Source organism: Mus pahari, chromosome 10 (genome assembly GCF_900095145.1).
Source record: "Mus pahari chromosome 10, PAHARI_EIJ_v1.1, whole genome shotgun sequence".
NCBI lineage: Eukaryota > Metazoa > Chordata > Mammalia > Rodentia > Muridae > Mus > Mus pahari.
Window position 1 is genome coordinate 68,367,975 of NC_034599.1, and position 25,820 is coordinate 68,393,794.

The following is a 25,820-nucleotide window of genomic DNA, read 5'->3' on the forward strand; positions in this document are numbered from 1 at the left end:
CCCTCTTCCCTCCCTCTCCCTCCCTCTCCCTCTCTCTCCCTCCTCTCCCTCTTCCCTCCCTCTCCCTCTTCCCTCCTCTCCCTCTTCCCTCCCTCTCCCCTTCCTCCTACACACTCTCCTTACCTTTTCCCCTTTCTCTCCCCCTTTCCTTCCCTTTGTTTCTTTGTTTCTGAGACAGGGTCTCTTTACATAGCTCTGACTGTCCTAAAACTTGTCTTGTAGACCTGAACAGCCTTGAACTCACAGAGCTCCTCTTGTCTCCACTTCCCAAGTGCTGGGATTAAAGCCATGCACCACCACATCTGGCTTAATGCTTTTTCTTTAAAGTCTAAATAATTTCTCACTTCATGTCACAAACCTTCCTCAAGCATGCCACCAGAGGCAGGGGGCAGAGTGGCATGTGCACCAACTGTGCCCTTTTCTCTTATTTTGTATTCTCAACTCTTCTGTTGTCTTTTCTATAGACTTTGGCTTTCTATACAAGTCAATGCGTCTTTCCCAGCATCCTGTAAGACTTGCATGTACTAAATATATGAAAAGGTGACTGGAGATGACGCACAAAGCCAACAAGTTTCCCCACAGGAGTTATCCTGATGGCCACTATGGTTCTCCATAGGTATATTTTCTGTTAACGATACACTTTTACTTTTGAAGTAAAATCTTTTATTCATTAGCAACAACATATTCTGACTTACCAAGTTACTCTTGATCTCAAATACCTGACTACTTGCCAGTCCGTGTCAAATTATACTCTGACCCTGGCTCAGAATTCACTTACCATATCAACTCCGCATGCAGTTCTGCTTCCTTTTCTAGCACCCATTCTCTCTGTGTGGATCTAATCAGAATACATGTTCTTTAACCCTCTTAAAAGCACTGGCAGTTAAACCGATCATGAAGGTCTTGCTGCAGTTACTACCTGTAGGCTGCAGAGGGACTTTTAAAAACTTCTGGTATCTCATTAAAGTCACCTGTAAAATAGATGCCATGGAAGAGCTCCAGGTCTTTCATGTGCCATTTACTTCCTCACACCTAATTGCTGCCCCTTTCCTTCCTTTCCTGCAGCCTGTAGGGCACCCTGATTTGTGCTCAGAGCCCTGCCTCTGTGTTACAGTGTGTTCCCTACCCATCCATAGAATTACAGCTGAGGAGGGAAGGCCATGTGGCCTGCCTGTCATCTCCTTAGAAAATGAGGCCAATGTGTAAATGCACCACATTTTCTGTATCCATTCCTCTGTTGAGGGATATCTGGGTTGTTTCTAGCTTCTGGCTATTATAAACAAGGCTGCTATGAACATAGTGGAGCATGTGTCCTTATTACATGTTGGAGCATCTTCAGGGTATATGCCCAGGAGTGGTATAGCTGTACTATGTCCAATTTTCTGAGGAACCACCAGACAGATTTCAAAAAAGAGAGAAAGAGAGAAAGAGAGAGAGAAAGAAAGAAAGAAGAAGAGAAGAGAAGAGAAGAGAAGAGAAAAGAAAAGAAAAGAAAAGCAAAGCAAAGCAAAGCAAAGCAAAGCAAAGCAAAGCAAAGCAAAGCAAAGCAAAGCAAAGCACTCGGAAGGCAGAGACAGGAGGATTTCTGAGTTCGAGGCCAGCCTGGTCTACAGAGTGAGTTCCAGGACAGCCAAGGCTACACAGAGGAAAAACCCTGTCTTGAAAAACAAAAAAAAAAAAAAAAAAAACCCTTTTTTAAAAAAAAAAAAAAAAAAAAAAAAAAAAAAATGAGGCCAAGATTTATTTGTATAGTGTTTAAATGCTTCAATATTTTAAAATTAAAACCCTTAATACTTTTTGCATCAAATCCTTTAATACAACTACATTAATCTGTTCACTATTTTTGCATGAGATCCTCTGACATTTTTATTTAAATCTTTTACTATGCAAGGTCTATCACCATTTCTATGAAAACTGAAGCATCATATCTTAGGAGACCTCTGTTCTGTTGAGGACTTTCTCCCTTCCTCTGGACCTTTAACCACCCTTCTTGCTTCTATTGAATCAGTCCACTGTTAATCTTACTTTCCATATATATGCTGATGATATTCACGTACAAACAAAAAGCAGAATAATGGAAGAAAAGTCAAATTTATTGGAAATAACTTTCTCATCACCAACATCTGGCTACTTTCTCCCTTTTCTTCACCACTGAACTTCTTGCAACGCAAGCCTGAAGCTGTTCTCTATATCTGTCTGCATCTTTGAAACATCTATTGGTCTACTGCAGCCTGGCTTCTGCTCTGGACACTCCACTGCAGTGCACAATACAGGTCACCACAGTGTCTTCACTGCCAAGCCTGGTGACCTTATTTATCCCACTCAGCATCTGTTCATCCTGCTGTTTCTTTCTCAAGCCCTTCCTTCCTTGCTTGTCCTGTTTTGCATGACTTGTCCTTCTTCCTGTTGACTGCAAGTCCTCTACATACTCACTTGTCTCTTTGAAGTCTTGACTTAGTATTTTTCTCATTCTCTTTCCATACCCCCTCAATGGGTGTTCCTAATAAATAATAACAAATGACAAATAATGGTTGATCTAATAAACTCAAGTTTGAGTTAGTGTTTGCTGACCCCTCAAGGTGTCTTTCCTTTCAATGGGGAAGGGCTTCCAGCAAATTCTCAGTCTTTTCTGGCTCCTGTTCTTTGTTTTAAAAAGGCTGTTTTTCTCCAATAGTTTCAGTTTTCAGAGCCTATCAGTCCTTCACTCCCTGAAGCCTCATACAGCCTAAAACTGGGAAATCTGTGAACATTCCATGGAGAACTGGCATTAGAGCAATATCCTTGTGGTGGCGTCCCATCAGAAAGGGGTGTGCTGCCTGGAATAAGATATCTGGTTTGTACTGTGAATAATTAATCATGAGTGCTACAGCTCTGATGCTGCTACTCTGTTTTCAGTATATTTGTGCTCCTTTCTGGAGAGACCCTCCTCAAGAACTCTCATGATCACATGCAGAGGCAGAGTCCTGCATATTCCTCATCTAACCTGGAAGGACATGGATGCTGAGTTAGAAGTGTCTGTCACTGGGCGTAAATTCACAGCTTGAACTGTGGTTTCAGAAAGTTGAAGATGCTCAGTGGCAAAAAAAAAAAAAAAAAAAAAAAAAAATAAGTCACAGCATAACTACACAGTGTGTGTACCACGATAGTATGTCAGATCAACTAATATGTTTAGATTTAGTAAGGTATTGTCTTCAGCTTTGACAAAACCACTTATTAGGTAGCAATGAGCAACAAAAATTCCTGGGGAAAAAAATCTGTGTCTTCAAAGACTGATTAACTGATAGGAGCTGCAGGGTTGTGGGGAGGTCGGGGTGCTGCAGATCTGGAGGCTAATCACCATATCTGGCTAGCTTTAACCACTGAGTAGCCATTTTTTTCCCCCACCTCTGTGTCAGAACTAAAATCCTGTGACTAAAAGATAAGAACACTTTGAAATCTATTAACTTAGCAGACCACTGGTTTTCACCAACCAGAAAGCTAAGAATGTCATCACCGGAGGCCTATAGAAAACCACCTTCCATTTTGCCATGATTGTCTGTCTGATGTACCCACCAATGTATTTTAAACTTGCATTGATTTAGGACCTTCTTTATTCTGTAAAACTATAGAAGTTCATGAAACTGCTTCCATGTTAAAACATGGAATTCAGGGTCACCTAAATCTGTGTTCCTGTACCATAGTCACTCAACTTTGCTCTAGAATAAACGATTTCTTACTTCCTTTAAGGCAGTGGTTCTCAACCTTGCTAATGCTGCAGCCCTTTATTACAGTTCCTCGTGTTGTAGTGACCTCCAATCATAAAATTGTTTTCATTGCTACTTCATAATTGTAATTTTGCTTCTGTTATGAATTATAGTGTAATATCTGCTATGAAGGATAGCTGCCATGTGACTCCTGTGGAAGGGTCATTTGACTCCCCAATAGGGTCACAATCCACAGGTTGAGAACTACTAGCTTAAGGTGAAAGCTGTGCTTTTCTCAGTTGAATAGACCAAAAAAAAAAAAAAAAAAAAAAAAAAAAACAGACACAATATAGATTTCAAGAAGCTAAGAGTTTTACTGCTGGCTGGTTTATGGTATGTTAGGGCAGCTATAAACAATAAGAGTGAATTGTTGTGGAGGATTATAAGATAAAATAGAGCTGTGTCTCTCCCTCCTTGCTGTGGTGTATGTATCTCTTAAGAGAGATGTTAGTTTCAAAAGAAACCTGGCACTGTGTGGGTGACCCTGAAGACTGTCAGAAACTCTGGGGAGCAAGGTTAACAAACAGCTCCTGTCTGAGTCCTGTATCTCTTTCCGACATGGGCTGCCAGCTCAGAACCTTGCCACCTCCTTGCTACCTTTCACAAGTTTAGCTGTTAAGCCTGACTATACGTGGGAGTTTCTTTGGACTCAACTGTATTTGTTAAACCGCGGCAATCAGATTGCTCTTCTAGCTCATTGTTCTCTTAATTTTCTATTAAATCCAACTGAAAACCCTAATCACAGAGGTGGCTGGGAGGAGACAGAAACCAGGCAGCGCCTGCACACCAAAGGCCAGAATGCCTGACGTTCATTTCTCGTTGGTCGGCGCTATGAAACTGAAGATAACGGGTTGCATTTTCTGACCTCAGCCTCATGCCATCTCACCTTTGGGTTCTATCCACAGGAGATGCTGGAAGTTCGAGTTTACTGTAGAATAAAATACAGCATTGAATTTGCCTTTGAAAGGTGCTTCCAGGGTTGGAGAGTGATCTTCCCCCGGAACCCTGACTCTTATTATTCTGACTTCCTGAATAAATCCAACATTGTAAAAAGTAGGGTTATCTTAGCACTCGTTAGATTCCAGCTGCCTAGTATGGTTTTCAGTGCTTTGAATCATGTGATAGATGGGTCAAGCCTGAGGTGCAGAGATGGGGAGAGATGCTGAAAGTGGTCCAGGGAGCATAGATGCCTAGCTTCTGAGTGTGTGGTTCTCAATATTCTTAATGCTGAGACCCTTTAACAGAGTTTCTCATGTTGTAGTGACACGCAACTATAAAATGACTTTGTGGCTACTTCATAATTGTAATGTTGCTACAGTTATTAATAAAAATGAAAATATCTGATATGCAGAATATTTGATATCGGACCCCCAGAGGGTCACCACACATAGGTTGAGAACTGCTGTTCTAGGTGCTGAAAGGTAGCCTGGCACTTAGTAGCTGTTCTGTGAGTGCTGGTTCTTTGCAAACTCCTTGAGGCCGAAGACAATGAAAAATGCTTTTATTTTCTACCCCATTTCCTGCTCTCCTGCAGGTACAATAACTCTGAGTAGGCACAATGGATAATTAAACTTTTTAATTTACAAATACTTGAAATTGCTTTGGGAGACAATTTTAGAACTGAAAGTAAGTTATAATTAATTGAATTGTCTGTTTTATTATTGAGCTGCCTAATATATGCTTTATAATTCAATTTATTCTACAATTTATTTTGTAGTTACTGAAAAATGATAAAAACAGGATATTGATCCTCATTAATTTATTAGTAAATGATATTTCTACTTATATTCAGAAGCTAAGATTAATCATATCATCTGGAGATTTGAATATATGCTTATCATCTTAATTACAAATTAAAATAATATAAATACTACTAAGCAAAACAATGCACAAAACAATGAAAAGACTATGTAATATTTTAAGGAAATGATGAAGTTTTGCATATGACTGCAAAATAGTTAGCTATATTTTAGGACTATTATATTAACTACAAGAACTTGACTACACTATTGTGTATTGTCCCAAATTTCATCCAATCATGTTAAATCAAGATTCAGAGAACAGGAAGTTCGACGATGAGGGTGGTCCAGAGATAAGATAAAGAGATAAAGGCATTTTGAATTGTTATCTTTTCCATTTAAAAAAAAAGGGAGATTTAACTTAGGTTTATGTCTGTGAGTATTTGTACGCATATGTGTGTGTTCACCATGTATGTGCCTGGTACCTACAAAAGCTAGAGAGACCATTGGATCCCTTGGAACTAGCATTCTAGGCAGTTGTGAGCCACCGTGTTGGTGCTGGAAACTGAAGCTGGATCTTCTGGAAGAGAAGTTAAGTGTTCTTCACTGTGGGGACATCTCTCCAGGCCCTGAGCTGGTTTTAATCACACTGTTTCTAGTTTACCAAGACACAGCAGTGGTGCGGAGTCCCAAGGCCAGTGGTATTAGTATCACCATCTGGGAATTTGTTTTCTACTCGAATCACACAGTCCTGCCTGTTACCTGCAGATCCAAATCCGTGACTGGAGTTCAGCAGTGTGTTTTCAGAGTCTCACCCCAAAGCCAGTGTGCATGCTGAAGTTCAGTGACTCCTATGGAGACCTCCTGTCTTTAAACAGCGAGCCTCACCCCAGGTTCCCTGCTTCCCTCTCTGACCTGGAGCTGCTCCCTAAGTCTGGGTGGTGAATAGGTTCGGAGAAGAAGACCTTCAGTGAGTGGTATGTCACACTCTGTCGCAGCCAAATGCTAGCTCAGCACTAAAAGATTAGAATACTACAGACACACATGATTGAAACACGAGAATGAAGTTGCTCGCCGAAATGGACAGTGGGATATGCTACAGATTCCTTGGCTCTATCTTGTACAAACACAAAACTTACTCTTACGGTCAAATCCCCACCGTGACTTGATTCAGAAAAATCAGTTATACTTGAGACATGTCAATAAAAACCATGTTACCATGGAACCAACTGGGTCTGATTTATAGCAAGCAGGATGGGAATGCAGCTTAATAGCAACTTTCTTTTCCTGCAAATATCTCAATAAGGAATAACTCTTAGAGTTTGTAGTACTGTCAATACACATTAAGCCGACGAGTAACTGGAGGTGTCACCATCTCAAACGGTTGCACCACAGTGCAGATTGTCTGCTCACATGGCACAGTTGCAGTTCCCCTAAGCCAACTTATGTAACATCCATGGAGTATCCAAACCACTATATCATGACTCCCTGCAAAGAAATTAAAGTTCTGATAATTTAATTTTCTTTTTCATATACTTATGCAAATTAAATTGCTAATCAAAGGAAGATTTGTAGGTGACTTCCAAGAGCTGCAACAATATGTTCATGTTAGGAAATTAATACAAAGAAGTTGCAATAAACTCACATGGAGTTATATTCAAAAGAAACAAACTAGGATAGGCTACAACATTTTTGAGTTATTCTACCTATTACAGAATAACCGGACTATCATTCTCCAGTGAATGGCATTCCCATGATGCTTTTACTGTTATTGTGTTAAACGAGGGTGCCACATGACACGGTATTGTGATGGTGGGGTAAATGGTTAACTTTCGTCCCCAAGTCAGATTGTAATATAGGCTATATATTTCCTATTTGTCACTACAGTGATTCCCTCAGGCTAACTGGCAATGTTTCCATCTGAACCCCATGCAGAAGATGGACATTTCACCAGTAAAGGGCACAAAACCAAAATGCAGGTGTGAAACACTTCTGTGTCCAGGGGAAAGAGGTTGCCTGTGAGGGAAGAGCTGTCCTGGCAATCAGGGCAGCATCATGCAGTCATGCTTGCAAGCGGCCAGCTGTGGCCAGCTGCAGACAGTGCTAGAGGCAAGCAGCCTGTGGGGAGAGCCCAGCTAACAAACACATAGCATTTAAGGCTACTCTGAGCAAATGATCAAACCGTCATTTGCTAATTTGACTTTTGTAGAGAGAAGTGCACACCCCAGCATAGTGGGGTCCATGTAACAAACTCCCGAGAGAGGAGGAACTGGCCTGGGATGGAGAGTGCCCCTGGTATTAGTTAAGATTCCCTATAGCAGCTGTGTGGGGAGAAGAAATTGGCAACCAACATTAGTTTGCTTGGAAGAAGTTATTTATGATTCAAAAAAGATATATGTGTGTACATGTGCTGCATATGTATATGTACACATGTGCAAACTTAGTGTGTGCATACATGCTTATTCATACATGCGAAGGCCAGACAATGGTAGTGGGTATCCCACTCTATGACTCTCTGCTTTATTCCCTGGATTCAGGGTCTCTTATTGAACCTGGAGCTAGGCTGGTGGCCAGCAAGCCACAGAGATCCTCCTGTCTCTGCCCCTTAGAGCATTGATGGTACTGGTGTGCACTTGTGAATGTGACCATGCCTGGATATTGGCATGCATTCTGGGAAGTTGAATTCGGGTCCTCATGCTTGCATAGCCAATGGTCTTATCCACTGAGCATGTCCTTAGCCTCACATGGTAAAACTTTCAAAGGTTGTTGAATATGCCTGCATCAAGTACTGTATATCCGTCTTATAGCAAAAGGTGACTCCTGGTCATACTGTATAATTTTACCTCTTTTTCTTTGTCCGTTGGATAACTTTGGGGGTGGTGCAGGGTCTCACATATCCCAAGGTGGCCTTGACCTCATTACATGGCCAAGGACAACAGCTAACTTCTCACCCTTTTGCTTCCATTTCTCCAGTACTGGGATTTCAGCCATATGCTACCACAGCCATAAAATACTTTTTGATTTCTCTAAAAGCCCCAAGTGAAGGCACTTGTTTAAATTACTGTCTCTCACAGATGCCCCTACTGGAAAGAATCTGCAGATCATCTTCATAACTTGGGTCATGAAGGAAGCGGAGCATAGCACCCTACAACTCTAACATAATTATATATTAATTAAGCACAACCATCCTAGAAATCTGTGTGTTATGCTTGGCCTTGTCACACTTGACCTTGGGTTGGGGTCTTGTTTTATTTCTAGTCTTCACCCACCTCTATGACAGTTCTGATTAGTTCAGCTTAAAGCTTTTATTTATCAATGGACGCCAGGTTAAAAAGGAAGGGAAAACTACATAGAAAGAGGGACAGAAAGACAGTGACTATAGGGAAGAGTTGCCATAATTCATCGGAAAGATTAGCTAGAAACCAGGTCTTTGTTTTATCTCCCTTACTCGATCAACTGCATTTTTTCATGTATGTTATGTATAAGGAGCTCACTAAACGGGCATGGCTTGCATTATAAAGGAAGAAGTTATACACAAACACTATTTATAATGAGAACCTACACCTTTCAAATTGGTAGTTGCTCCATCAGTAAGAATCATTTTCGCCTGGTAAACAAGTCTTCCTGTTGGGTGCTTAGCAAGAGGTTGACTTGGTCTACACAACTTCCTTTAACCACAGGGCCCCATGGGCCTTTAGTCTGTCAGTTCTGTCTTATCTGCTTAGACTCATCCCAGCAAATATTATCTGCATCAGAGTCAAAGCACAGAATGGTAGAGAAATAGTTAGAGTATGGGGGAAGTTTCTAGAAATAGGTCAACCAATATATAATTTCACTCGGACGTGATTCTTGGTGTTTCCATTTCACTGAATTTTGGACTGAGATTTCCCACAAGAAATGAGTGATTTCATCACCAAAACTATTAAATAGACTTAAATGGTTGTCATGAAGCATCAGGACAATTAGAAAAGGGACTCTTATGGGATGATCCCCAACTGCCATGCCCATCAATTTCAACAGAAGAATCCAGAAATGAGATTGATGCCCCAAGACCTTGGAGCAGGCATTAGCACACTGCAGGGAGTGAGGTCTTATTTCACAGAAGCTGATCTGAGACTACCAGTGAAAGAGCTCATATTTAAAAAAAAAATCATTTTATAGCACTGCACATGACTCTGGTTCTTTTTCATTTCTAGGGGGTTAAGTAGCACCTTCATTTTTTACATTGGGGGGAGGGGCAGCTGAATTTCTCCTTTGGTTTAAAGACTCATCTCATGTGAAGAGGCTGGGGCTAAACGAGGTTCTGCAGCCGCAGACATTTGGAAATAAAAGGGAAATTTGCTTTCATTTTGAAACTAGCTTTCTGCATAGGCCCATGGATTACTATAGAGAAAGTCCGATGTAAGTGAAGTAGAAACACTGTAGACATAGCTTCATTGGGTCTGTTTTCTCTTGTAAAAATATTTACTTTTTGTGTATGAGTGCCTGAATGCATCTAAGTGCCATGTGTATGCAGTGCCTGAGAAGGCCAGGAGTGGGCAGCAGATCCTCTGGAACTGGAGTTAGAGATGGTAGTGAGCTGAGGTAGGTACTAGGGATCAAACCTGGGTCCTCTGGAAGAGCAGCCAGTGCCTTTAACTGTTGAGTCAGCTTTCTGGCCCTAAGGGTTTGTTTTATTCTTGTTGCTATTGGCAGCAAGTGGGGTGAATCTGGGAAGACCAACTGCTCCAGGGACTCTCGCCTTTAATGACTTCCCTGTTCCTCAGTTCCTCAACCCCCGCACACGCCAGTTTGTAAGGAAAGACAAGACCTTGGCAAGCAGGAAGAGGCAGAAGCGAGCTAATTCATGTTTTGCTCTTTGTCTGATCTCAAGAAGCAAATGAGAGAGCACGCGCGAGCGCGTCCGCGTCACGCAATGATCTTCTAATGGCGGGTGAGAAGGACAGCCAGGGGAAGCGGGTAACGCTTGCTATCACAAACCTCATAGGAGAATCTCTCTCCTTCTTTCTTCTGTTCGTGGAATTGCAAGGCACGGATGTTGAATAGAGACACAACATTACAGACACAACACACAGCACATTTGACACAGCTTTCACGATGTGAAAAATTAAGCAACGACATAGCACTATAGCCACAACATAGATTCTAAAACAAGCATCAATTTCAACATGACAATATAAAATGTAATCTTTGTCATACTACTGACCACTAGTTTATATGCATACATTTTAATTGTACAACAGGTTGGCTGGCTCACTCTCTGTCCCTGAATACACCTCCATTTACTAAAATGTCATAGTGACCGCTAATTGGGATTTTAGAGATAAAAACAATCAAACATACAAAAAACCAAGCAAACAAATGCTTCCTGTTCATTGGTTAAAACCATTTCAAAAAGTAAGACGCTTTCCATAGCAAAGCAAATTGCTACTAACATCCACCCAAGAGTCCTTTGGTAAAGACACGAGTGGACACACACTCACCTCTTTCCCACCCATGGATTCAAACATTTTTTCCAGCTGGACCCGCAGTTGTTGGATGTTGTTCATCAATATGCAAGGCTTATAGAAAGAGAAAGAGAGGCAATGTGATCAGCATCCTTCACCTCTGGAGCAAGTTTAACTTCTACAGTCTATGGCTGTCACCTGTGGCCTGTGATACACACCAAACAACCACTCGGCTACTTTGAATGAGGGCTTTTCACAGCTGGAACTGGAAAGGAAATCGATGACCATTTTGGGGAATACAATTTAACAACCAACACGTGCAATAGCACATGGAGACTGGCTAACAGCACCCCCTTTCTTCTTTTTGTGGTATTTCGAAGATGGGATTTAGCCACTTTTTATTTATGATTTTGTTTGATACAATGTTTCTTATGTTCCAGGCTAGTCTCAGAGAGCTGAGGATGACCCTGAACTTCTGACTCTCCTGCCTCTACTTCCAGAGTTCTGGGATGGCAGGTGTGGACTACCTGATTTCTGTAGTTATCTTAGTCAGGGTTTCTATTCCTGCAAAACATCATGACCAAGAAGCAAGTTGGGGAGGAAAGGGTTTATTCGGCTTACATTTCCATACTACTGTTGATCACCAAACGATTCAGGACTGGAACTCAAGCAGGTCAGGAAGCAGGAGCTGATGCAGAGGCCATGGAGGGATGTTCTTTACTGGCTTCCTTCTCCTGGCTTGCTCAGCCTGCTCTCTTATAGAACCAAGACTACCAGCCCAGAGATGGCACCACCCACAAGGGGACCTCCCCTCTTGATCACTAATTGAGAAAATGCCTTGCAGCTGGATCTCATGGAGGCATTTCCCCAACTGAAGCTCCTTTCTCTGTGATAACTCCAGCCTGTGTCAAGTTGGCACAAAATTAGCCAGTACAGTAGAGCTGGGGATTGAACCCAGGACTTCAGAGATGCTTTGCAAGTGCTCTTCCAATGGAGCTGTATCCCCAAACTACCCTATTCTATGTTGTAAATTTTTTTTTTATTTTGAGAAAATTAATTAATTTCAATTCTCTGGTAATTATGCTGCTTTAAAACCAAAAGAGCATTTGCATTTCTTTTTTTTTAAACCCAAGAAAACTTCCAAAAAATTAAAATAACGTTGATGGAGTCTCTGTCTGTCACTAAAGCCAGGCCGCTGCTGACTCTCCCCTTCCTTATCTGGCTCCAGAACAGGTGTGTTTCTCTTCTGAATTTCCTCTTTGTTTATTTGGGTCCTTTCCCATCATTTAGATTAGAATTTTCCTTCCTTGGTTTTTAACTTTTCAGTGCCTATTTTGCCTTTGTTTTACAAAGACTTTACACTGAGGGTTTTTCTTTTTTTCTTTTCTTTTTTTTTTTAATTGTCCCCGGCTAACGTGAACTCTGTGCAGGCTGCTGTACACTGGGTAGACTGCAGCCCTGTGCTTGCATGGGACGCCTACTTAGGCATTTGAGTTGTTGCTAGAGAGGTAGAAAAGGGCAGTGGTGATATAAAACTTTGTGACAAGACTAGATATCAATTTGGAATTAATTTCAAATCAGAAAATGGATTTTGGCATAGCTGCAAAGCTCACTGATGGCTGCGACACATCGATTCTGAAGAGTCAGTGGCTCGGAGATGGGGATGACAGAGACAGGGAATGGACACACTTTCCAAGTGGCTGGGAAGGGAGCCAGCAATGAATCAGAAGGTCAGACAAAGGACTCATGGGGCATCAAAGAGGTGTTAGCTCTCATCAGTGGAAAGATTTTATTATTACCTTAACCACATCACAGACCTTTGAGAGACTTTGTACTTGACTCTTAAAGTGACCACAACCTAAGTTTGATTTATGGAAACAATTTCACACTTCTATTCTGTTCCTGGATTCTGGCCACTTAAATATATATATTTTTAAACATAGCTAACTGAGAGTTATACTTCCGAGTTTCTGATTGCGGAACTAGGATGCTACAGACAGTTTTGATGGCCTCCACTCCCAAAAATCACGATCAGCTCTCCTTGATCCCGGCATACCCTATTTGATTTATTTGATGTTAGCATTAAAGTCTATTCTTCTCAGTACACAGAACAGGACTAGAATACCAATTCCTCATATAAAAGCCATACAGCAAGTCAAATATGATCATTTCTGATTTTCACGAATGCTAGGGAGAGTTCCGCTCACTTGGGGCAATGGCTACTCACCACATGGAAAGAGGATGGAGGAGAAAAAGAGAAAAGGGAGTTTTCTGGGTAAATATAAAGTTGAGATAAATATAAAGCTCTTGTCCTTTACTAAACTTTTCTTGACCTTGAAGCGCCTCAAGTCCACTGTTATTACATCAACTTATTAAATCATTAATAAGAACTAGATTACTATTCAATTATACCCCATATCTAAGCACAAACAGATTGATTCTAACAATTCTGTAGTCAGCAAGACAGAATAAATGCATTAATGTTTTAATAAATCCGTCCAGACATGGCAAATGCCTTGCATCCTAGAACTGGGAGGCTGAGGCAGGAGGACTCAGTGTTCAAGGCTGGCATGGGCTAGGTAGCAAGCAAGGCTATGCATTAAAAAAATTGAAAAAAAATAATCCCTGGTAAAAGGAACATTATCCTAACTGAATTCTATTGCTTACTGAAGAGCTTATGGAGACAAAAGAATATGTTTGGGCACAGCTGTCATTCGGTATGTTTACTGTGTACATTTTGAGTTTTCTTATAAACATATTGTATACATTTTATTTTATCTTAACTGGGAACAGTCAAAAACCTAAAATACGATGTATACTAAAGTTTTATGCAAACTAGGGACAGACATTTCTATATGGCTAAAGTGTTTGAGCTTAAAAATGTTTAAAATAAGAAAAGTTGATTTGGAAAAGGATGCTTTGGCTTGTTTGGGATGGGCACAAAAGGCATAAAAGTGGTTAGACTGCTTCTGATTTAAATTGTCACAGTAAGAAGGGGCCAGATAGTACACAACAGTAAACCTAGCACTCAGGGGCTGAAGGGAGATGGATCAGAAGTTCAAGGTCAGCCTGGGCTACATGGGACCTGTCTCAAAAATAGTAACAAATTAGTACGTCATGCTACAAATTAGTAGATCATGCTACAAAAAAATAATTAATCTCAAGTAGACATTTTGCTGAACTATAGACTTTAATTCTGACTTTGGACACATCAAATGTTATAGTCATATCTTTTTGAAATTTTTATTTACTTACTGTGCATGTGCACGTGTGTGTGCATGCGTGTGTGCATGCGTGCGTGTGTGTGTGTGTGTGTGTGTGTGTGTGTGTATACACACGTGTGCATCACGGTATGCATGTAGAAGGGAGCCAGTTCTTTCTTTCGAGCATTGCTTTTAGTGATGGGACACATGCCATCAGGCTTTTGAGTTTACCCACTGAGCCATCTTACATACAAACCCTCATTGCTACACCTGAAATGTCTATCTTTAAATGTTTCTCACTCCATTTGCAGATGACTAGGAACGTGTGATGAATTTCAATGCTTTCATTTTTTTTTCCTTCTTTTTGAGACAGGGTCTCACTATGTAGCTCCAGTTGTCCGAAACTCATTATGTATACCGGGTTTGCCTTGAACTCACAGAGATCCACCTGCTTCTGCCTCCTGAGTGCTGGGATTAAAGGTATGTGCCACTACATCTGACTTATGGTTTTGACTCTTAAAAGAAATTTGTAATGTGTTCATGAGAAGGTACAAACTTCTGTTTGTGATGACTCGAGGCAAAGCTCTGTAAAGCTATGTATTCAATCAAGACAGCTTGGTGAAATTAAAATGATCTTAAACTTAAACAATAGAATCCAAAGGTAGCCAGGAGACTGCTTGCTAGGATAAAGGCAAGGAAAGGCACAGGCACTAATGAGTGTAGCTATGCTTCTCTATGTGTACATTTTGATTTTCCTTATGGCAGGGGGAGGGGAATGGGATAGGGAGTTCCCAAAGGGGAGACCTGGAAAGGGGAAAACATTTGAAATGGAAATAAAGAAAAATATCCAAGGGAAAAAAAAGAAAAAAAAACAAATCATATACATATAATCTTAATTGAGATCAGTTGTAACCCTAAAATATAACGAATACTAAAGTTTGATTCAAAGTAGAAACATTCCTATATGGCTAAAGTGTACACTAAGGTACAGGTACTAGGCTATGTTATGTACATGGGCTTTTAATTAACTACAAAATTCCATTTTGGGGGCTGGAGAGATGGTTCAGTGGTTAAAAACATGTACAGCTCTTGCAAAGGGCCTGAATTAAGTTCCCATCACCCACATTTGAGGTGGCTCAAAACTGACTTCAGCTCCAGGGGGATCCAATACCCTGTTGTGGTCTTGCCCCTTGCCTCTGTGGGCACCAAATTAACATGTATAAACCCTTATATCACACACACACACACACACACACACACACACACACACACACACACACACACACAAATACCAAAATAAATGTTTTTGAAAGATCCAACTTCTTTACTAAAATAATACAATATATATTGATTCACAATTATGGGGCGGGGGAGGTTTCATATGATCTGGAATCCAGAGTGTTAACATGTGAAGTAAGAGGCTGCCCAGCATTTAAGGAGCTAACGGAAATCAGTTATTCCTCAGCCAACTTCCCAAATACCCGTCTTGCCATCTTAACAAAAAACGTAGTATTTGCTGAAACTACAAGACACTCTTATGACCTGCAGACTGACTTACACTGGAAGCGTGCATCATCTCTTAACCTTTAAATGAAAATATATAGTTCCAACAAGTTAATAGTCTCCCACTTAGAGGGCTGGAGTCAAAGGTGGCTGGAAATCAGTGCTAAGATCGTCTGAAAGCTATCCTCGGGTTGCTGGGCAGCATGTTAATGGGAAGGAAGGAGGAGTCTACTGAAATCTTCAGGAACCATCAGGACTGGCTTGTCTTAATGAGCTGTCAGCCGGGGTGAGCTGGGTTGCTGCCGCCCAGCTTATGATTCCCCTTCAGCCTTGCCAACTAGTGCGGGCTGGTTTTCATTTTCATTTTTATTTTTGCAAGGGGGAGGGAAAAGTTGCTCTTAAGAACCATGTGGGTGTTCCAGTGTTACTCATTTAAAAAAAAAATTCCCACAACGTTGGCCACACATTTCTTTTAATACTAAGAACAGAAATAAGACATCATGAAATCACTCTGACTGTATGACTGCAAACGACTTCAGTTCATCTTGATTTTTTTTTTTTTTTTTTTGTCTTTTGCAGAGTAGTTGCAGTGCTGCTTTGAGCTTTATAAGTATTTCCTGGATCATCGAAAGCCCACGGAGACAGGGATAATTCACAGGCAGAAGCATCACTGCCCTGCATATTCACTCTCCTCAATTGATTTGAAAACCGAAAGACTGAATTATACTTATTCGAGGGTGGGTAAAAAGCACCAGCGGTTGTTATCAACACTCACTTAATTCTTATCTCCCTGGTTCTCAGCTCCAGTGCTTTATGAATTTGTGCGTTTTCAATGGTTTACCATCTCATTTTTCTCAACACAATCAGGCAGGCACTGGCCTTGTTCTCCCTTCTATCCAATCCTGATAGGAAACCCACACATGATGCCTGGTGAGGCCTGCAGGCAGCACCCTGAGAGTCCCTAGCTCTCATCACCCACTACGGAAACTGACACTGATGATATTTCCTACTTACTTGATGTTAGAAAGCACAGGTTTCTATTTTGGGACACTCACCAGTGGGGGTGGGGTGGGGCGGGGCAGGGTGGGGTGGGTGTGGTCCTACTTACCACTGTCTCCTTATCGCAGTACGAACTGAAGTCACTTGATACGATTGCTGCATACTGGACCAAAACCTTATTGATGGTCTGAGAAAGAAAAGAGCATGCAATGCGTGTCAGTTAAGTGAGTTAAATGTGCCACCTTACAGAAACACTATCCAGGCTAAGGCAGGCAATCATGACTCCCTTTTAGCTAAGGAGAGTCTCAGGTGGGCTCAATCCATACCCGTGTCCAAAGAGGGATCACAAATCACTGCATGTATATGACAGTTTGTTAGAGGAGTTCTGAATAGCATTTCAAATACCTCAGAGATCCATAATCTATCAGAAGCGCATTCACACTATCACATAGTTATTCTCTGACTTTATTCAGAAGATATACAGGCTGTCCCATGGCAATCTCTTCACAGCTTAGGGACTTAATATCTCATGACACTTGCCCACCTTCCCCNACTGATGCTGCAGGCTTGGAGTTCCCCCTTCAGCTTCTTTCTGGCTCCTAATCCTTTTTGCCATCTCATCTCTACCACATAAGGTTATCTGCAGTGGGCGTTTTCTCAACTTTTGCCATCATTTCTCAATGCCTCATGAATAAGAGAGGTTGGACACTCTTATGACACCACTCAACAGTGATTCTCTTCAGAAATAGGGACTTACATTGTATACTATCACAAACTGCTGTTAAAGTGTGAGAACCCACCTCTCACCTACCCTGCTCTCCCCTCAGTACATTTGCCCAGTTACTGTTATTCAGCAATGCATTCTTTATTTACTGTTATTTAATAGCACACCAATTGCTAAGAATGTTGCCTGCTCACTTCTCTTTTGTACCAAAATTTGATTATTTTCTTCCTTTCTCTAAAACTTCTTGCGACCTCCTGCATGACCCCTGCTTCCAGTAATTATAGAGAAGAGAGAAAAATGTGCCAGATGTGTTCATTAAACACACTATAATTGTGTAAAGATACACTGACGAGTTTGCATTCTTCAGTTTTTGCATTTATATAGAGGTAACATGTCAACTGTGAATGTCATCTTCTTAGAAAAGATAAACCAACAATAATGATTGAATTATGTTATTTAGTCACAGAAAATCCAAAGAGCCAAACCATCTCCTTTTAAAATATATTTCTTTGTACTGGAGAGATGACTCAGAAGGTATGAACATGCATTGGTCTATAGGACCCAAGTTCCATTCTGAGCACAAATAGCAGGTTACTTCCAAACACCTGTAACTCCAATTCTCAGGGATCTGATGTCTCCTTCTGGCATTTGCAGGCACCTGAACTCACATTCATATATACTGACACTGAGACCCAGATATACATACACATAAAAAAAATTCTTCCCCCAGTGGTTCATGATTCACTGGGATAGATCTTCCCGAGTTAACTAAGCTAAGGAAGGAATATTCAGCCCACAGATTGAATCCAGCAGATTTGACTATAAACTTGTTTTATTGACTTTTAAGTTCACAATAAGAAGCTAGAATTACGAACAATGTGTTGACAGGAGATTGATGCTTTCCAGAAGTGCATGGTGCTAAGATAATGAGAGTCAGTTTAAATAGAAATTTGGCCTCAAAAAAAACCAGAAGATCTCATTAAGCAGTAGATCAATAAATCCAGGGAAACAGACGGCTGGTTAGGCAGAAGTATCTTCTGAGTGAAGCTGTTCATAGTTCCCTTCAGATGCCATGCAGAGTGACTGTGGGGTTTCCTGGGGGTGTTTGCTCATCTGTGCCTGTGAGCACAACTCTCAATGCAGGGTTTCTTAATGACAGTACAAACTGTGGCAATTATCTTACCCTGTCTCCCAAACTCACACATACAAGCCAACGTTTTCTCACTTGCTTTATCTTGGACATAACATGCTGTGGGCGAGATGTGAATGGAAAAATGCCCTTCACAGTTCAGTGTCACCTAGATATTCATTGTCTGGAGAAGGAAGAGCAATTTCTGTGGCCGTCTATAGTTGTTCTCAGTGAATCCCCCATGGTATGCTACTTTGATTTACTTCAGCAGAAAACATCACCCTGGTCTCCCTGAGAGAACTAGTCCTGACTCTCATATTTACTAGCCTTATAGTCAAAACACAGGATAAGCTGTGAGTGAGGAAAAGCAAGGGTTATACTAGGTGTGGCTAGAAACTATATATCATTGGAGCTATAGAGTACTACTGTAATAGCCCTGGGAATTCTGTATTCCTGCACCAGTAAGCTTAAATGAAAATCTTTAATGCACATTTGAAGACAAACTTCTATTTCATTCTAATTTATTCACTAAAGTAAACCAAACCTGGTCATTGGTTCTTTACTCCAAATTAGCAGTTGCTTGGACATGCCTCCCAAATTACTGCTTCTCAGACTGTGGCTCTGGGAAATGTCATTGAAATTTCCTGCAAGTGCGGAAATGTAAATTCTCAGATTCTGCCTCAGATCTGTGCAGTAGCACTTCTGGATCCTATTGTGGATGGCCCTGGTGCTTTTGTATTTTGATGTTAATTCTGCTTTCCCAGGAGGGGTTGTCTGAGAAGAGGAATGAGTCACATACTCAGGTGACTCCTTGTGAACCATCCCCTAATAAATAAAGGAATCAATCACTGTGTGAGTAGATGGTACTTCTGGGTTGGACCGAGGAAGAGAGGAAGCAGGAGAGAGTTAGGGACTTTTTGGACCTGGATAGCAGGAGAACAAGATGTAGCTACTAGTGGCTTCCAGATTATATGGCAAATCCTGGTGGATTCACCACCATTTGCCACTGGAGGATTTAGAATTTAATGGTTTACAAGATTAATATTCTAGTTGTTGTGCCCAGAGATTGAGTTACCATTGTTTCTGAACTGAGTTTGTGTTGAATTTTTCTTTACTAGCAGCTCTATTGGGTTTGATAGAGAAAGGTATGGTGGCAAGGTGTGGGTTTGCCAGAAGTACACCACAAAGGCTGTAGGGGATTTGAAGCATGGGGCTGGTATGCTAGTGACCTGCCAGTGGGAACTTAACGAGCTGGGTAAAGAGATTTTGGAGCTCTGAGTCAGAGTCTCCACAAGATAAGAACATGCTGGCCATTGCCACCAGTGCATAGCTGGCCAGCCTACCGGGGCAGAGAGCAGCTGGGTGTAGCATGGTAATTTGCCATTCTTTTAATATTTCCCACTACAGGAACCATCCCCAACAGCCTCTGTTTTCAACAGACTACCTTTAGCAGAATAAGTTGCATGCCAAAACTTAAGAGGAACAGGCAACAGGGTAGAGGTCACTGTTCAGAGAGGAGCTGCTTGGAGAAGGAGTACTTAGCAAGGCTCACATAGGGTCTCTACCTATCAAGTGTTCTGAGCTATCGAATAAGTAATAGTGAAGGAGATGGGGAGGTATGAAGAAAAGGAGAGGGAGGGAGGGAGAATGAACATACTCATGGGACAGCCTCTGGGTGAATGTCTGCATCCTGTTTCTCAGAGTTTATAAGTAGTAGTAGTAGTCACAGTCAATGAGGGTTCTTTAATGCCACAGAAGCACAGCTAGTGAAAGAGCTTCAGATTTAGAAACACGGAGTCCTAATGGGATTGTGGCAGTGAATTAAGGCTCTGTTACATTTAAAGAATCAACCATGATAATTAGAATGTCCTCTGGCCTGGGAAAGTTCTGATATGACATATTACCATGGCTGGCATATTGAAAGGGCTGCCTGTCAACACCCAACAAAGTGCTATGATTTCTCTGAGCTAATATTGTCAACACACTTGGGAGGCCCATCTATTGCATTGATCTAAGGTTCTGTAAGTTGGGAAATCTGGTTTAGAATTATCTTTATTCAGGGTCTGTGTGTAAGTCAGAGATTAACATCAGTGACTTTCTTCAATTGCTCTGACAGGCCACAGTGAAACCCATGGCTCCTCCTGTCTCTGTATGCTCAGCACTAGGACTACAGGCACATGCCACCTTGCTCAACTCTGTGCTGGGAATCAAAACTCGGGTCCTCATGCTTGTATAGCAAGTAATTAACAACTCAGCAGAATCTTTAAGCCTCTTAATAACATTTCAGGTGTCAACTAACTCTCTAAGGAGAGGAAGACTCTCACACCAATTCAGCCTCAGCAGCAGAAGGGCTCCATCCAGTTCACTATGTCCTCTTAATACATCCTGCATATGATAACTCTCCCAGTTATTCTGCCACAGATACCCAGGCTTGGCCTTAAAAGTAAAAATAATTAATGAGATTCTGAAGTGGAAAGTTCCTGGATGTGTTGTGTGTTGTAGACCCACATGGTGTTTTGCTGGGAACTCATGGGAAGACACATGGTATTTGGAGAAAGTATAAATAGGACTCAAATAACAGCATACTTGCATAGTAATCTTCATTGGTCTTGCACCTTTGCTAATCTTCACCTTGTTGAGAGAGGCATGGCAGAGAACTCCTGGTGTCGTGGCTGGTCCTAGTAGTTCCCACTGACTCGAGCCAATTTGGTGGAAGCCTGCAAGTTTCTGCTGGACTGTGCCGCTGCTGCTGCTGCTGGTTTGTGTTTGGTATCCTGACACTACTGAACTGGACTGCTGGTATCCTGACAAACGGAGACTGGAATTTCCCCAAAGAACTACTTCTAAACTTGTCCACATCCCTTTGTTCTATTTACCATCTTTCCTCCCCTACCTTTGGCTGGTGGACTAGAAGGGGGATTGAAGCATTTGAGAACCTTTATTAACAGCAGGCTTTGAAAATTCTAAGCCTACAAGATTCTATTCTCCAAACCAACAATGGGTTTCAGATCATATTAGGGTGAGAGGAAAGTATGGTCAGCGGTTAGAAGTATTACTCCATGCCATTTCTATGTGGTGTTTCCTCTCAGTTTCAACATATTTCCATCCCATGACATCATTCATAACACTTGGGAGGGTAATAGTGTATACCTCATAGGGTTTTAGGGAGATGAGTGAGGCACCATGAACAAAATGATAAAAATACCATTATTCTTGATGAAGTGTCATTATTATTTTTAAAGTTAGGATTAGGCTTTAGAACAAAAGGGGGAACAATATGCATGTCTCATATTGGCAGACACCCTGATATTTACCAGGGACCAAAGATGTCATTTTTTTAAGTAATATTAGAGATTATTATTTCATGTCTTTAAACAATTTTATAAACTTATTTTATGTGTTTGAGTGTATGTCATTGTGTGTGCATGTGTACATGATAAAGTACCCACAGAAGCCCAGATTGAATTGTGGTTAGACAATTGTGAACTACCATATGGCTGCTGAGACTTGAACTTGGGTCCTCTACATGGGCAGCCAGTGATCTTAACCACTAAGCCATGGCTCCAACCCTCATATTTATAAAATTTAACCACCTTGTCCAAAACAGTAGGAAAGTCATATCAATATCCAGTACTGATGTATCAGGTTTACAAACCCCTCTGTACAAACCCTTACAGACTCTGTACATCTGTGAATATCATTACCACCTCTCATCAAAAGTAGGTATTTTAAATCATTGCCCTACTTCAGTATAGTTTGATGCAAGGGACCAAGAAAGGCAGAATCTTCAAGACTAAAGGCCACACCTCATGTTAAAATGAAACAAAACAATCATATAGTGTATTGTTAATGTAAGATATGAATTATATTAGCCATCAATTTTAAATTTTTGTCAATTTGTTTACATAAGATGCAAATTATAGATTAAAAGGCTGATATTGGTAATGAATTTGGGTGAATTTTATTTACTTTTATAGTCATATAATTATTAAAGCCTTCTATTTTTTATTTCATTGTAAGACTCTGAGAGAGTTACTAAGAGCTCCATGGTTTTTCAAATAATTCCCACAAAATAGCATTTCATTTTCAATGCCAAATACTAATTTTCCAGAGAATGTTTTTAGAGTTTGTTACATTATTTTCCTGTGATAAGAATTGGACATTAATAGGATGTCCAACTTTCCAGGTATTAAAAATGCTTTATTTAATTGGATTTTTTTATTGTGCTAACAAAACCTTACAGTTTCTCCATGACTCATAGAGAAAGAATGCAATTCCTCTTCATCTTGCATAGATGATGTGCTTTCCTATGTTTATCCTTTTCAAACCTTGTTTGTAGATTTCCATCTCTGTCTCACTTTGAGATACGCTGGAAGGTGAGAGCTGCTGGGAGTGAGGCAGGAGCTGGGGCCCCAGCTCTTCACTTCCCTATGGTCGTTCTTCCCTTACAAGTTGCTTCAAACACTGCCTTCCTAGTGGTCATTCACTGTTCTTTTTAAGAGGCAACTACATAATGTTTAGCTGTTAGTTAAGGAAGGGCTTTGATGATTTTAGGGATAACTGTACAGATTTTTACCATATTAAGAAATTTTAATCACCAGGAAAAATCCTCTTTAGGAAATGACCCCAATAAATCAATCTCAGCTAGTATCTTAGCAAGCGAAGAGTTTTCTTAGTCATCCTAATCAACAAAGACTTGAATTTAATGCATTTCATAGCAGATAAAAACTGTCACAGAATTTGGCTGACAGTTTACCTAGAGTCCTTCATGGAGTCCTAGCTGTTGGCCAAGTGAGGCCAGCCATTTCGACTAGCTCTCAGATCTTTTCACATGGCACAGCTAATTTCCCCACTTAGCTTGCTGAGCCTTCTAGAACCCCTGCTCTCCCCTTGTCAGACCTCTCTGACAGGAGCTCTTGAGGCATACAATAGTGGAGAGGTCCTCTCTAGGGTTACCTGAGCTGTCTGGGGTTCCATGACCCAGAAGTAAATCTCTGTGAACCATGGAGTTTATAGATGTAATCGTTACCACAAGATGATATGATCTGACACAGTGAAAGGAGATACTATCCGCTAGAAGACATCCGTACTAATTAGAAGAAAATGTGAACATTCTTCTGAGAGACAGGGCCGATGACAGGGTCAGAGCTGAGGCTCCCATTCACAGAGAACCTTCACTCCGTCTTTTGGGGATAATGACAAATGAAGTTACAGACATATTATGTTTGTGGCTAAAAGCAGTCACATGCTCACTGTGCCTATTTGTTATGAGTTAAGTGGTTCTCTCAAAACTTAATAGCCAAAAGCTTTAATTACTAGGAGCCCAGAATGGAGCAAATATTTAGATAGACTATCTTCATTTTCTTTAGAGATAAGGCCTTAAGAAGGCTATTAAGTAGAAAAGGTATATGTAGGATGGATATTATATTACAATTGGCAGGTATCATTGTAAGATGAAAAAACTGGATACTCAGGGACATCGGGATGCTCAGAAGGCAGTCCCCGTGAAGGCAGGTTGGAAAGGGAGCCTTCAGCAAGTTGCAGGGTCTCAGAAGAAACCAAATGGACAAATACGAGGACCCAGAACTATCTTCCAAATGGTGAACAAAGGTATCTCTGTTGTTTAAGGCCCCCAGTGCACTATAGCAGTGCTAACAAACTCAGACCTTAAATGTTCACAATTTAAGAGGGTTTTGGTATTTCTTAATTTTCTAACAAGATAAATATATTTTATTTGTGTTTATTTATTAAGAGAACAAACTTTATTTCTTTTCTCATTAGACCCAGAAAGCGTATGCTCTTTTGACTTCTCTGATAGCTCAATGATTATGTTTGAAATAGCCGTGGCATAAAGTTTTAATATTGTCATTATGAGCGTTTTGGAGTCATAGATTATGTTTCTTCATGATAACACCTTGAAAGCAGTAGCTAGGTGAGTAACAGACCATCGGTGAGTTCTTCTCGAATGAACATCTGGTTATCACTTCATCATCCCCAAGTCAGAGCAGTGTTTCCCTCAGCCAGTCACAGAACTGGGAAGCTACACTCCCAAACTATGAAGTAGAATGCAAGTACTCTGTTTCAAAATTCTAAAATGGGGTCTGTGTCCAAAATGGTACCAAATCCTAACCCTCTGTCTAGGTTGGCTTTTCTTGGAGAAGACACGCCTTATGCAACCTACCTTTGCAAATCGTCTCATTAAGTGTGATAAGGCTTCAGGATTGGGGCATTCCAGTTTCTTAATGATCTCAAAGCTCTGGTTAAGCTGAGCAAAGACATCAACCACAGAACAGGAGAAAAGGGCGTGGTCCGATGTCTGCTGGAACTGAGGGGTGAGAAGAAAGACTGTTTGAGCAAGGAAGGGAGAGAAGGGAACTTCACTAGGTTTCTTTTCTTTTCTTTTTTCTTGAAATTTTATTTATTTACATCTCAAATGTTATCCCCTTTCCAAGTTTCCTCTTCAGAAACCCCCCATCCCATCTCCCGGTCCTCCTGATTCTATGAGGGTGCTCCCTCACTCACCCACCCACTCCCACCTCCCTGCCCTGGCATTCCCCTACACTGGGGCATTGAGCCTTTGCAGGACAAAGGGCCTCTCCTCCCACTGATGCTCAACAAGGCCATCCTCTGCTACATATGTGGCTTGAGCCATGGGTCCCTCCATGTGTACTCTTTGGTTGGTGGTTTAGTCCCTGGGAGCTCTGGGGGGGGGGTCTTGTTGGTTGATATTGAACAACAGTTACTATCAAATCTGGTCCCTGTGTTGGGACTGAAGTTCAATGAGGAGAGGCCTCATGCTCAGCAGCCTATGAACCTGAGAATTGAAGTCCTATAGCTTGCCACCACTTTGGAACCAAACTATGGGACAGAGATGGGGAAAATAGGGTTCTTTTCTTTCTTTCTTTTTTCTTTTCTTTCTTTCTTTTTTTTTTTGCAAGCCTAGGGTTAGGGAAATGAGGCTCAAGGAAATAATTTTTAATTTTTGAAAGGGAATGTCCTGTGGATTTAAGATGTTGTGGGTTGAAGATTCCCATACTTGGTAGGGTTGCTCTCCTCCTCCTTTCCCTCCTCTTCTTCATCCTCTTTCTTCTAATCCACAGATCTGTCCTCTGACCCCTTTGACCTGCAGGTCTATAGTGCAGAGACTCGCTCCATCTTTTCCTTAGCAATCGGCTTTGGTAAGGCACGCAAGTAATACCTGCAAGCCTAGCACGTGATAGGCTAAGGTTGAAGGATCAGGAGTTCAAGACCAGCTTTGACTAACATAGCCTGGGCTACATGATACTTGTCTCAAGAGCAAACCACAACAAACCAGTGCTGATCCTCACCTCTC

The 25,820-nt window shown here is 41.1% G+C and overlaps 1 protein-coding gene across 5 annotated transcripts in view; it reads right to left on the bottom strand.

The window, feature by feature from the left end:
* Window positions 1-25,820, bottom strand: part of Unc13c (unc-13 homolog C) — a 496,297-nt gene that overhangs the window by 66,859 nt on the left and 403,618 nt on the right. For all 5 annotated transcript variants that reach the window (XM_029543555.1, XM_021206602.2, XM_029543556.1 and 2 more), the window contains 3 exons: window positions 24,669-24,812; window positions 16,744-16,821; window positions 10,966-11,043 (listed from right to left, as the gene is read on the bottom strand). In XM_029543555.1, the coding sequence (XP_029399415.1) occupies window positions 10,966-11,043; window positions 16,744-16,821; window positions 24,669-24,812 (300 nt within the window). The remainder of the gene's footprint in view (window positions 1-10,965; window positions 11,044-16,743; window positions 16,822-24,668; window positions 24,813-25,820) is intronic.